At 44.2% G+C, this 13,503-nt stretch overlaps 2 protein-coding genes across 2 annotated transcripts in view; both read left to right on the plus strand.

Annotated features, from left to right (window-relative positions):
• Positions 1-3,798, plus strand: part of csrp1a (cysteine and glycine-rich protein 1a) — a 7,777-nt gene extending 3,979 nt beyond the window's left edge. The window contains exons 2-6 of the mRNA XM_071906315.2: positions 674-783; positions 1,946-2,114; positions 2,199-2,328; positions 2,423-2,519; positions 3,245-3,798. Coding sequence (XP_071762416.1) covers positions 675-783; positions 1,946-2,114; positions 2,199-2,328; positions 2,423-2,519; positions 3,245-3,321 — 582 coding nt within the window. The 5' untranslated portion in view covers position 674 and the 3' untranslated portion in view covers positions 3,322-3,798. The remainder of the gene's footprint in view (positions 1-673; positions 784-1,945; positions 2,115-2,198; positions 2,329-2,422; positions 2,520-3,244) is intronic.
• Positions 3,799-5,249: 1,451 nt separating this feature from the next.
• On the plus strand, positions 5,250-7,630 carry phlda3 (pleckstrin homology-like domain, family A, member 3). Its single transcript, XM_071906332.2, has 2 exons — positions 5,250-5,953; positions 7,037-7,630. The coding sequence occupies exon 1, from the start codon at positions 5,524-5,526 to the stop codon at positions 5,941-5,943; it is 420 nt and encodes a 139-aa protein (XP_071762433.1). The 5' UTR covers positions 5,250-5,523; the 3' UTR covers positions 5,944-5,953; positions 7,037-7,630.
• Positions 7,631-13,503: the final 5,873 nt, after the last annotated feature.

Here is a 13,503-nt window from a genome sequence, read left to right on the forward strand (position 1 = left end):
TTTCTTTTCCCTCTTTCACAGAAGCCACAAAGTGAAATTACAGGGTCTGGGCCTGGCTTGACTTAGCCACAAGTACAGGCAACAAAATATGGATGTTTTAATGGGTTTCCAACAATATAACTTCAAATACAGTATTGTGTTTCTTAATGATCATTGTGTGCAAAGGAATTTATGAAGTTATTCATCCATTTGTTTATCCATTCAGGCCCCTTCACACACATAAATTACAGACATCTAAAGTGTGTCAAAAAAAAGGCCAGGATTTATTTCTCATGGTTAAGGTGCTGCCTCTCCTATTCCTTATGTGGTGCCTGAATGCCTCTATTTGCCAAAATACACAGAGCACATTAATCTTCAACTAGAAGCACAAAACATAACAAAATGCTGATATGTGCAGCAGTTCTGGAACAGTTAGGAGTTCAGTATGGTCAGTTATGGTGCTTTTCAATGGATGGAAACACCAACAGGTGTTTCCATCCATTAGTCCCACTGTAAACACAGACCATGTCTCAGCACTCTGATGGTGATGATGAGATGAGATGATGCATCTCTGGGAATGTGTCCAAAGGTGATGATGTGAGGTGACAGCTTGTGTCTGTGTGTGTGTGTGTGTGTGTGTGTGTGTGTGTGTGTGTGTGTGTGTGTGTGTGTGTGTGTGTGTGTGTGCATATAGGATGCCACTTGGAGGAGGAAACAAGTGTGGCTGCTGTCAAAAGACAGTATACTTTGCAGAAGAGGTTCTGTGTGACGGGCGGAGCTTCCACAAGTCCTGCTTCCTGTGCAGTGAGTAAACTCTTCTTCTCTGCTTCCTGTGACTGTCAATATGGAGACATTTGAACTTTTGACACATTACACCTGTCAATATGACCAGAAGTAATACCAGTCTGATGTGGACTGTTGCTCATCTGTTCTTAAAGGAAAAATCCACCCTTAGATACATCGTTAGATAACATCAATTTGTGATGTTTAGTGCATTCCAGGAGGTTGTGAATGAAGTGTTGTTATTTACTTTTTTTGGTGAACCTGCTCTCCCTCAACCTGCCTCGTCTCCTTCTGCTTCAATTAGCGATTTCCTACATTTCCAAGAATGACTTTTGACAACTCCCACAAATGTAGAGAGAGTGATAGCGTGCTACGTTTTCTCAGTTGAGAAGAAGTGAGAGTGGAGAGGGAATAATGCCGTAGTCTGCCATGCCTGGCTGGCTTGACGCAAAGATGCAAGCTGTGGCTGCATTGCATTCTGGTCTATTGAGGCTACTGTATGTGGAGAAATCTCTACTCTTCTACAATAGATTTCTCCCAGTATGACTTTTAAATATCAGTCAATGGTGTCTAGAAAGAAGCCCTTGCTCTTTGGTTCTGAGGAGTTGACATCAAAACCTGACGTTTCTGCTATCAAACTCCATTGTAGCTGCTTTGCACATATCTCAAAGTCACATCATGTCGTCTACGTTTGGCCAGTTTTCCGTGGGAATAAGAAATAAAATGGGCCCAGAAATACAGGGTACATTGCCAAACACTTTAGAGTGGATTTTTCCCTTTAAAAAATGACAAAGTATGGCCAAGTGGTCTCTTAGCTATAGCTATCAGAAGCTATAGATATCATACAAAGTTCAAAGAAATTGTGCTGATATAAAAAAAAATCAGAAAATAGATTTAATGAAAAATATCCATTTTGCCTCAGTAGAAAAAAAAAGTGAGTTCATGGAGTTGAGAGTAGAGTTATTTGTGTTCCTGCATTGGAATTGAACATTCTTGTGGTGGAATTTAGATGAGAACATACTAGTTCAATAGAGCTGTTCCATATAAGGAAACAGGAGCCTGCTGTCTAAACACACAAATGCACACAGATATGCAAAACAATAACGTACGTATGTGTGTTTGTCTGTGCATGCACATGTGTGTGCATGCGTGTGCGACTGTGAATGTGTGTATGCTCATGCAGTGGTGTGTAGGAAGAACTTGGACAGCACAACTGTGGCCGTTCATATGGACGAGGTCTACTGCAAAGCGTGCTACGGCAAGAAGTACGGGCCAAAAGGCTACGGTTACGGCCAGGGAGCGGGGACACTCAGCATGGACAAGGGAGAGTCCCTGGGCATTACACATGCAGAGTGAGTGACGCACACACACATACACACACAGACCTCTTGATCTCTCTCAAGGCCTGATATTTGTTTCTTCTTCTCTTTTTTCAGACCTGGTCCTCATCATCCTACCACTAACCCAAACCCCTCCAAGATGGCTCAGAAGTTTGGAGGGTCAGACAAGTGCCCACGCTGCGGCAAGTCTGTCTATGCCGCTGAGAAAGTGATTGGAGCCGGGAGTGTAAGGAAGCACACACATACACACACACACACGCACACACATACACGCACAAAAACACACTTTCCAGCCCTATCTATCTTCTGTGTATTTACAGGCATGGCATAAGAATGGATGTTTCCGCTGTGCCATCTGTGGGAAGGGCCTTGAGTCGACCACACTAGCTGACAAGGATGGAGAAATCTACTGCAAAGGTGCAACTTCGCTCTCATTGCAGAAACCCTTTACACTGAATGCATCATACTTTTTACACAGTATGACTATGCAAAAAAAAAAAGAGTGAGGTAGCACATCCAAAGTTAGGAAAAACCATGACTGGATACAATATTCACATTTCACTTGTTTATTGGGTTTCAGTGAGAAAAGCCTTCATTGAAGATTAATGCTCTGATGAAGGCTTTTCCTGCCGAAACTTGTTAAATAAGAAATGTATGAAATGTGATTAATTGATTGATTGATTGATTGAGCTTATTTGCTAATCATAAAATATAAAAAGGAATGCCCAGAACAAAGAAGGATATCCTCAATTACACATCAATAATATTATCAACAATAACACAATAATCCTTGAAAATGTATTTCCGTTGTGTTCCTTCTGTGAAAGAAGGATTGTATCCAGTCATTTTTTCCCCAATTTTGGATGTGCTACCTCACCCTTTTTTGAGTATATTGGATTTGAGTCATGTTGGATTTGATTGTTTTGGCTCAGAAACTCCACAAACAATAGTTTCATTGCTGAAGCTGAAGCACTGAAGCAGTGTTTATAATGTGCTGCCACCTACTGCCACTATTAAAACATCACAGCCGTGGTTGTTAGGCCATGCATTGCATCTAATGAATTCTCACTGCCATGTAAAGCTGTTGACGGTGTGACAGGTCATGTCAAGCGTGACGTTACCTCTCATATTTACTCCTCCAGGGTGTTATGCCAAAAACTTTGGTCCTAAGGGATTCGGCTACGGGCAGGGAGCCGGGGCGCTGGCACATGCTCAGTAGAGGACATTGTGGTCTCCTCCATGGTCAGGTGGACAGACGGCTTCCACAAGACTGCACTACTGTCTTCTACCTGCAGAGGGCAGCGGGATGCCATGACACACAGATGAGACAAGCACCTGCAAGACACCTGCTTGATTCAAAGCTTCCTCTATTACAAATTCTATTGTAGAAAAGATTTAAATACCTTAGTATAATGCTTTGTATAATGGTGATTCAGCTTTGGTGTTAAATTTTGATTTACATGCACTATACACTTGGACATTACCTGTCTATTTAGAGCTGCTATTAGTGATTTGCACTGCTCTCAACCTTCATCTTCATCATCCTCTTGTCAGTCTATCCTCCTCTTCTGCAATTGGAAAGTTAATATCACAAGATGTATACAACACAGTTAAAGCTGCTCACTCATATATGTTATGCATTCCAAACATTAGCATTATGATAAAAACTTAATAAAATGGAATGACAACGATTTCAATGACGGAATTGTTTTCTCAAATATTACATAAGACCATGTGAGCGAAACTGTCTCTGCCATTCTCTCTCTTTGTGTGTGTGTGTGTGTGTGTGTGTGTGTGTGTGTGTGTGTGTGTGTGTGTCTGTGTGTGGGAAGTAAGTTTGAGAGTGAGATTGTGTGAAAGTTTCAAGAAAGGACACATGTTTATTGAATTCATTCCTGTCATAACAGTAGAGTGACACATCACACACACTGGGACTACACTATGACAAATATGCATCCTGTAAAAGTTGGGGGAATTACAGCGTCACACTCCACCCACATGCTCACCTGTCAGATCAGAGTCATGTTGCCGTCAAGAATGCAACATAAATAACAATAATTATTATTAATAATTATAATGCCACAGTTGCGCTTCCCATCATAGGTGGTCAGGGACAGTGATGTTTTCTGTCATCAGCAGGGCTTTGAAGTAAGCTTTGAAAACGCAATCAATTACTTGTCTTTATTTAGCTTTACTCATTACATTCAGTTGCTTTTGAGTTATTTTGCCTGAAAAATCAATTTAGACAGAAACTTCAAGAATGGCTACTAATTTCAAGATGTGTAAAATGCTGTTAGTATCCAAAATATCACAATTAAAAATGCCTTGCCCCCATGAACGCATATCTCTAAGCAAACATGAAATTAATGAAATCATTTCCAAAAAGTAATCTGATTCTAGCTTTGAGTCACCAATCTCCATCAGCCTAACAGAGAGTTATGTCACCTCTCTTCCTTGCTCTTTGTCCTACAGTTTCTCTGTCTGTTTCTCTGTCTTGGTCTCTCTCTCTCTCTCTCTCTCTCTCTCTCTCTCTCTCTCTCTCTCTCTCTCTCTCTCTCTCTCTCACACACACACACACACACACACACACACACACACACACACACACACACACACACACTACAACATTTGGCTTCTTTATCAACGCTCAGCCTCCCACTCACATTCCAGCTCTGAGAGAGAGGAAAGCAGTTTGTCATAAACACATTTGGAACAGCTGTAGTACTGTATATAGGCTAATGCGTGTAAGTTTGAAATAACTAGGAATATAATTTTGTACTGTTTTTGTAATGACAGCAAAGTGGGGCACGAGCCTTCTAATAAGCAGGTGCACTGTGACTAACCAAGTGGGAGGAAATAGGCTGTAAACCCACGAAGTAGGCTAGTCCTACTAACACACACACACACACACACACACCACACACACACGTTTACATGCTGTAAACTCCCTCTATAGCCTACTTGTACTCTCTGTCACACACTCTCTCTCTTTCTGTCACACACGCGCCGCACACACACAAACGTGGGAATGTCATAAACAGACCGGATCCCTTGGCGTCACCGGGAGGAGGCGGGGTGCGAGTCGAAGAGGAGAAGGTCCACAGAGGAGCCGGGCATGTTCAAACATATCCAGGCGGACCAGCCTACCAGCCAGCACGGAGACACGGAGCGCAGTCAGTGCAGACGGATTTGGTTTATAGGCAGTACAGTAGGCTATATAATAAGAGTCTTCCTATGTTGTTTTCTCACTTAAATCCCCCAACTCAACGAGAAGATACTAAGAAATCTCGCCCATGTGTGACACTGGCAACATCTGGAATGTGGATTTCATGGATTCATCTTGAGAAAGTCTTGACAGGTTACACTGCTGGAGACAATTTCTTAATTTGACACTTGGCAGACTCCGCGGCTCGGCGTGGCCATGTCTCTCCCGGTCAAAGTGATGAGGGACGGGCTGCTGGAGAAGCGGAGCAGCGGGCTGCTCCAGCTGTGGAAGAAGAAGCGCTGCGTGCTCACCGAGGAGGGACTGCGCCTGCACAACTGCAAAGGCGGCGGCGAGGCTCCGAGCGCGGCGTGCGGCTCCAAAGCCAAGGAGCTCCGCTTTGAGCGCATGGCCACCGTGGACTGCGTGGAGTACAAGCGAGGGCTGGTGTATTTCACCGTGGTCATGGTTACGGGCAAGGAAATTGACTTTCGGTGCCCGCAGGACGGCGCGGCGTGGAACGCGGAGATCGCCTTGGCGCTGGTGCGCTACAAGAACCTGCAGGCCGTGCAGACCGGGAGGAACCGGCACCTGTCCTCACCGCACCTGGGCAGCAGTGGGGAGGATGAGGCGCTCTGACCCGGTGAAGGTAAGCCTTAGGTGAAATGTCACCAAAATGTAGCCAAGTGGGTAAAAGAGGGGGGTACAAATTTTGGCACAACACCGTCCTGTAACTGAAATGTCTCAAGTCCAAGTTCAAGACACTGAAACCCTAGCAGCTCACTCTCGGGGTAAGAGCATCGGCACACAAAGTGAAAATGTCCCCAGTCACTTCTCTTTACTCCCAGCCAGTGTTTCTCAACCAGCCGCCATCAAGACCCAATAAGAGTCTTAAGGTTTTCATTCCAAACATTACAGCAGCTGATTTCACTGATTAGTTCCTTCCTCTCTGGTTGTTTGCTAATCAGTGAAATGAGCTAAGTTACTGTAGTGACTGGTTGGAATGAAACTGAAGACTCTTGGGTCTAGATGGCACATGGTTGACAACCACTGTCCCAAGCCAAGCTCATGCCAGGTCATTATTACCACAGAACCGTGGTTGAGTGTCATTTCAGTGTTTCCTTACCGTCTGCCCCACTACAACACACTCTTCTTAGGACACAAACCCTCTCTCACTTGAGGACATAATTACGTTGCAATGTGAGCTTCCAAAATAACATCTGCCTGCCTCTCCCTCACTAGGCAGCCAAGTATTTTTAAACACACACTCACACACACACACACACACACACACACACACACACACACACAGAGCTCTCCCTTATGCATTTATCTAACGTGCAGCCAATTGGACAGTTAGAGAACCAGAGCTATGTGTAGGCCTATCCATCCTTTTGTTTTGTTCAACTTTTCGACATTAGGGACACGATCGCTACCATCACACCAGCATGTGACACCAGTGTCATTCACAGAGACTGGTCACTGAATTCCCAAGTGTTCATGGAGAGAGTGTGTAAGTCTGAACTATGAGCTCACGGCCCAGGAATCCATGGAGACGCTTCCTTAAGAGAGCTGCAGTAGTCAAGTGCCCGAATTAACTTAGTGGCCCTGGTAACAGTGTATTTTAACGCACTACAAATGTGCTTACAAGAACATTGTCAGTTGCTTCAACTTTAACAGTAGCAATAAAGCAAAGTAAAATTCTAATTCTTTGTTGCTTTTCTTTCTGCAGGATTGCTTCTTCCTCGGAGCGAGCCAATCAGAGTGGAGAAAGGTGGAGGTCACCAGATCCGTCGGCCAGATTATGTGGCACGCAGCATTATGGGATATACGTGATCATCGCTGAATATGGATTAAAGGACTGTCTTCCTATATGTACTTGTTTATGCCTTCATATAGATTTGAGGAAACTGGTATAAGCAAGGATTAAAGTGGTTCTTCCGCCATGTTGATTTTTCCAATCATTGCCTTTGAGGTCAGTGTAGAGAACACTGCAGAAGGTAAAGATTGCATTATTTGGACAGAAGCTGTGTACTTGGCGCTGTGACACTGTTCACCCCTGGTGCCTTGATGTTTCAAACATATCTCCTACTCTGGACGTCATTTCTGATTTCCTGGGAGACTTCAACCGCATATCTTTCCTGAAACAGGAGTAAATTTGCTTCTTTTGTATTACTTTTGATGGAAATATTTTACCCATTCGACTGGCATTGAACATTCTTGTTCATAGACTGAACAGCTCTGCATGTTTTCTAATGTTTGCACATGAAAAAAAGCATTTTGTTCATATTCATTGTATTCAATATTTGTTGAAACTCAGACCATGCACAGTATTACAATCTAATAAACGTTTTAAAAAATGTATTTTGTCAGTCCTAGTCTGGATTCTCATGTGAGGGGCAAGTCAGTCCTGAACTGCTGAGATATTTCACTTGAGTTTCTATTTTTGAAGAATGCTTGAGGTTCAACAACACTGGAACATATAGTGTTTCTAAGATCTAAACCGTAAGCTGCAAATTATTTTAAGTCCAGACTGTTAATGGCCAACCTCATCTGGTTCCAATTGTGGTGTAACCTTGCTGGAAAATACACACACTCCACACACATAGACACACACCGTGGCACCGCTCTCCTGCTCTTGCGTGTGTGTTGCTGTGTGCTGCTGTCAGGACGCCTTTTGTTCTCAGCGCTGTTCAGGACTCTAATGAGAAGCACAATGAGCCTAAGGCATGTGCACACAAACATCCGCCCACGCGCATTCACTTACAGAAACGTACGTGCACACCCCACACGAAATTCAGCAAGGCCTCAGCATCAGCAGACACTAATTAGTGAAGCGTTGCACATATTGTTCGTTTGAGCATGTTTTCTGTGTGTGTGCGTGCGTGTGTGTGTGTCCCTTTGTGTGTCAAGAATATAGCAGTCTGTGTGTGTGCTGTCTGGCTGTGGAGCGCAGTGCAGGTCAGGGATAAAGAGCTGATTGTATAGTGAGTTCTCTGGTTACTGTGGAAAACCCCAAAGCTAGCCACACTGCATGAGTCAGCATGGGACCCGGGCCACTGCAAGGACCGGAGACAACTGGGCGACCCAATGATGGACCAATGTACTTAACACTGTGTGTGTGTGTGTGTGTGTGTGTGTGTATGTGTGTGTGTGTGTGTGTGTGTAGGCGAGTGTAAATACAAGACTTAAAGGCGAGCTCCTGAACAGTGTGTGTGCGTAGGCAAGTGTAAGCAGAAAGCTTAAGTGAAGGAGATCTGTAGAGCAGTGTGTGTGTGTGTGTGTGTGTGTGTGTAAGCACAATGTACATAAAGGCAGTCCTTATAGTCGTGTGCACACACCTGTGTGTGTGGGCGCAACACTACTCAATGGAATGCCCTGTCCAAACATCATAACCTGTCCGGTGCTTCTGCTCTTCTCAGTAGACAAACACACACACACACACACACAAATTGATTGATTGCAATTTTATGACCCAAATCGTAGCGCACAGACCCAAATCTTAGCAACATTCATGACTTTGTTGTTTGGGTCTATCCAGAGTTGAATCTATTTATTGGCAGTATGTATGTTTGTCGGGACAAGACTGACAACATTTGGCTTTTGTCAAAACAATTACACATACCTCCATAATGGCCGCTCCTGTCCTGGCATGTGAGCACCAGGACCGGCCCCATAGGTGCCCTCTCGCTGCCCACTGACGTCATGGCAAATATGACAGTCATCTATTTGTTTATCGGTGCTTGTGTCGATCATGAGAGAGAGTGAAAGAAAGAAAGAGGAAGAGTGTGAATGTGTGCTTGTATATGCATTACTCCAGCTTAGGCTTTGACCAGGCCTAGTTTCACTTTACTGTTCAAATCTTGCACCAAACAGCTACATTTTTCTCAACTTCACCAAATGGGGCTGCTGTCTGCTGTGTGGGTGTTGAACCACTAGAGGTCTGTCTCTCTCTCCTGTTGAGTGGAGGTGAACTAATCTGTACAATGTCAGTCAAGCAGTATCCATGTTTGGCAAGTGTGTGTGGGCGTGTGTGTGTGTGTGTGTGAGGCTGGTACATCAAAGATTTTGGCAAGTTGCCATGTAGTGGCGGCCCCTATTCACAGCTTAATACCAGTCAGCTGAGCCAGTAGCTCAGCTGTTTTGTTTATCCGATACGTTTTGTGGTTGCGTGTATGTGTGTGCGTACATGTGAGTGCGTGTGTGTGTGTGTGTGTGTTGTGCGTGTGTTTATATTCTCCTCACAATACTTCCCGCACAACCCCCTCCAATCCACTCTCACACACTTATACACATATAAACCTCAAATACCATAGCGCTCTGTGAAATGTCCCATACCGTCTCATACACTCTCACTCTCTCTCTCTCTCTCTCTCTCTCTCTCTCTCTTTTGTCATGGAAGGTTCTGGAAGTTGGTCAGTCCGTGGTCTGCGGGCTCGTTAACCCTCTGGATGTGCAGCATTCTCACAACATTCTCGTGGCATGTCGGTAACATTGGGATCAAGTTATAATGTAGGTGCTGAAGCCTAAACCTCGCCTGGCAGGAAATGAAAGACAGAAAATAGAAAATAGTCAGAGAAACTGAACACAATGGAAGTGGAAAAGTTACTGGAGATACACTACCATGCAGTCAAAAGTTTGGACACACCACATTTTCTTTATTTTTACTATTTTCCACATTTTTGAATAATAGTAAAGACATCACCAAAACTATGAAATAACGCAAATGGAATTATGCAGTGACCAAAAAGGTATTAAACAAATCAAAACTATCTTATATTTTAGATTCTTTAAAGTAGCCGCCCTTTGCCTTGATGGAAAGGCAAAGGCTTTGGAAAAAAAATCATACATAGGCATCAACTTCACTATTTATATTTGTCTAAGAAACAGCTGTCAAGCATTTGAGCGTAAGCCTTTAGATCAAACTGGCTTTAAGATAATGAAAAACATAGTACATTCAATCAGGTGTGTCCAAACCTTTGACAGGTAGTGTATAAATAATTTCCACGGCAACATCTGCATGAAATGCTTGAGTGGACAGTAGTGCGGAAAATGCTTGTTTTTGGGCGGTGTCCAGCAGTGTGAGTGTGTGTGTGTGTGTGTGTGTGAGAGAGAGAGAGAGAGAGAGAGAGAGAGAGCCTATCTTGGTCTGTCCCTCACCAGCCAGACATCCTCACTCTGCCCTCTGACCCCTGAGCCTCAGTGGCTTCCAGAGCGGAGCAGCCTGTTTGGGGAGCAGCAGCACAGCTAAACCCCCTGGAAGCTCGTCTGGCATTTTGATCTGCCCATTTACACAAGAATTTCATTAAAATGGTTCAGATTTTAAAGGCTGGTGGGTGGAGGTTGTGTGTGTGGGTGCGATTAGGTGTTGGATGACCCTGTTCTTTCTCTCTATCTCACCTTCTTTTTCTCTCTCTCTTTTTGCGGTGTGTGTGTGTGTGTGTGTGTGTGTGTGTGTGTGTGTGTGTGTGCAATAAATAGTATCAGAGGTTTAAGTGAGAGTAAAAAATGTCAGAGGGTAACAACAGAGGAGACCCCCGTCATTAATGTGGGACAGGTGTTGTTCACTCTCTCTCTCTCGCTCTCTCTCTCTCTCTCTCTCTCTCTCCCTCTCTCTCTCTCACACACACACACACACACACACTGGCACTTTCTTTTCCTGCCTCTCAATTTTCTCCTTCCCGCATGTTTATTCTGGCACGGCCCAAGTCCAACACTAACTGTAGCCTTCATCAGCATCAGCTCCCTTCTTTTTCCTCTCTCCTTTTTATTCTGTTTTTTATTCCTAGTCTTTTACTCAGCCCTTGTCCAGTGGGAATCTAACCCCCCTCCCGGCCCAGACTTCACCTCCTGAACCACCTCCAAAGCCCCAGGCTCTAAATGCTGCCCCCTGGTTTATAATGAATTAGTGAGAGACAAATGGACAGAGAAAGATTAGGCAGTAAGAGAGATGGTGAGACTAATAATAGCCTCCACTAACAAAAGAGAAACAGAGAGTGCGAGACAATGGGAGGTGCAGTTAAATAGAGGGACACTCATCCCTAAGCCTCATCTCTGGTCTGTCCATCCTGCTCCTGCCTTTGTCTCATCTCTCTCTCTTGCCTTCAGTTCCTCTGCTGAGTCTGGTAAGGTACCTGCATGGATTGGTCTGTAACTGTGTGAAAGTGTAGCATTAGGCCTTGTTCTCCCTTGGGTGCATTTTTAGTATAAAAAGCTTTTATTTTAGGAAACTGCTAAAAAAAAATTGGTCCGCTATAACATCCGCACATTCAAAATGTTCAATTTATATTGAATCTGGCGTTTTAGACAGGGGAAATATTTTAAGACTTTTTTTGTGCTCATTTAATTCCTTCTAACTTATTCCATTCCAGCATTCCTGATTGGATTAATGAAGAGAAATTCAATCCTATAAACAGGGACAGTAATAGAGAGCTAATAATCTGCAATATCTGTAATATTAAAAAAAATTGTCTCTCAGTGGCATATTGTGAGAGCCTCAGTTTCATCACTGTGGTCTTGGCTGTACCTAGACCAGTATAGAATTGCATCAGCCATAAAACCTCTATAGGACTGATGAACTGAACAAATAAGATGAACTGGTCAGTTGAAGTCTATAGTGTGTGTGTGTGTGTGTGTAGTTGCTCTGCTCAAATCCCAGGTTGACCTGAACTTTCCAAAACACCGTACCGGTGGTTTGACTGTTTCTGCAATAAACATTGTCCTGACTCAACATTGCCAACTTGGCTGCACCACAGAGGTCCATGAGCATCCATGAGTTACTATCGTCAAATCCCCGAGGCAGGCTGGGCACCCCAGAGCACGATCCCCCCCGCAGTTGTCTATCAGTTGTCCCCCGGTCTATTTGGGGAGACGGGCCACTCTAAATTCCTCTCCCCGAGATAATCCTGAGGAGAAAGATGGGGATGAGGGAGAGGAGCGATGGCTATCTGTCTGGAATTTTCCTAATCCTCTGGAGCAGGCTGTAGCCCCGTCGTGCCTGGAGGTCTTAGGTGGCGTCATTCTCAACTGGGCAACGTCGAGAAAAATGGGAAAGGGACAGGAGTAGAAAGAGAGAGAGAGAGAGAGAGAGGGGGTGAGGTAAGGCGAGGCAAGGGGGAAGGGGTGAGCGAGGTAAATGGGGTGCTGAAGTGATAAAGGGCAGAGGGGAACGGGACAAAGAGAGAGAGAGAGGGTGAGATAAGGTGAAACAAGACGAAGGCAATACTATAGGTATGAGTTGACAAGAGAATTAGGAAGGCGAGGGGGGAAGGTCTCACCTCTTGTCCTGTTAAATGTGTCACAGATTACTACACATATCAACACATGAGCTATTTACTCCCAAGAAACACAATCAGGAAAGTCAGTTCATTAAAGGCACAATTCTGACGTTGTGACATGGCCATTGCAGACCTGTTACTGGTGGATTGTGGGAGGGGTGGGATGGGGGGGGGGGGCTCCACAGTCTTTGCCACAGGGATTTGTTCCCACTGAACAAAGTGCGGCTTCTACTTCCAGAGAGTGTGTCTAATGAGTGTCAAGGAGAGTGTTAACGAGCAGGACAATAGAAGTCAGTGTTTAGAGTTTTGTGTGATTGGCCTGCTGACAGACTAATAGGAAGACCGACTCCACGTTCACCCAAGTCAGAGAGAGAGGAAAGATGATCTGGCCTTTCCAAAAGCTGATAAACAAACACTGACAACTGTTCAGCGTGTGTGTGTGTGTGCGTGCGTGTCATGTGTGTGTGTCTAATCTCTCCTGTCTCTCCTCCAGTGTGAGATCTCATCGGCGAGATGCCTGAACAAGTGTGAGTGACCAGGCTTTGTGTTCTTATTATAGAGCTTACACACACACACACAGTCACACACACACACACACATACACACACACACACACGCATGCACGCACACACACAGAGTCACACACACCACACTATTGTACAAAAACAGAAAATTAAAGCATCATTTTACATCATTTTACTCTACAATATAGTTTAGGCATTATATTTAAGCTTTGGTATTTCCTCCCTTAAATCTTGTTTATGTTTCTTTTACAGGCAAGAGGTAAGAACTTATGTCACTACTCACTGTAATAGAAACAAGAGAAACAATTAAGCAAATTATTTTTTTAATGATGCCAGTGAGGTCATTTTCATTTTTGTTGTGTTGACAATGTCCTGAATCGTGTTTTCTATCCAGAGGA

This window comes from Centroberyx gerrardi, chromosome 14 (genome assembly GCF_048128805.1).
Source record: "Centroberyx gerrardi isolate f3 chromosome 14, fCenGer3.hap1.cur.20231027, whole genome shotgun sequence".
In the NCBI taxonomy this organism is placed as follows: Eukaryota; Metazoa; Chordata; class Actinopteri; order Beryciformes; family Berycidae; genus Centroberyx; species Centroberyx gerrardi.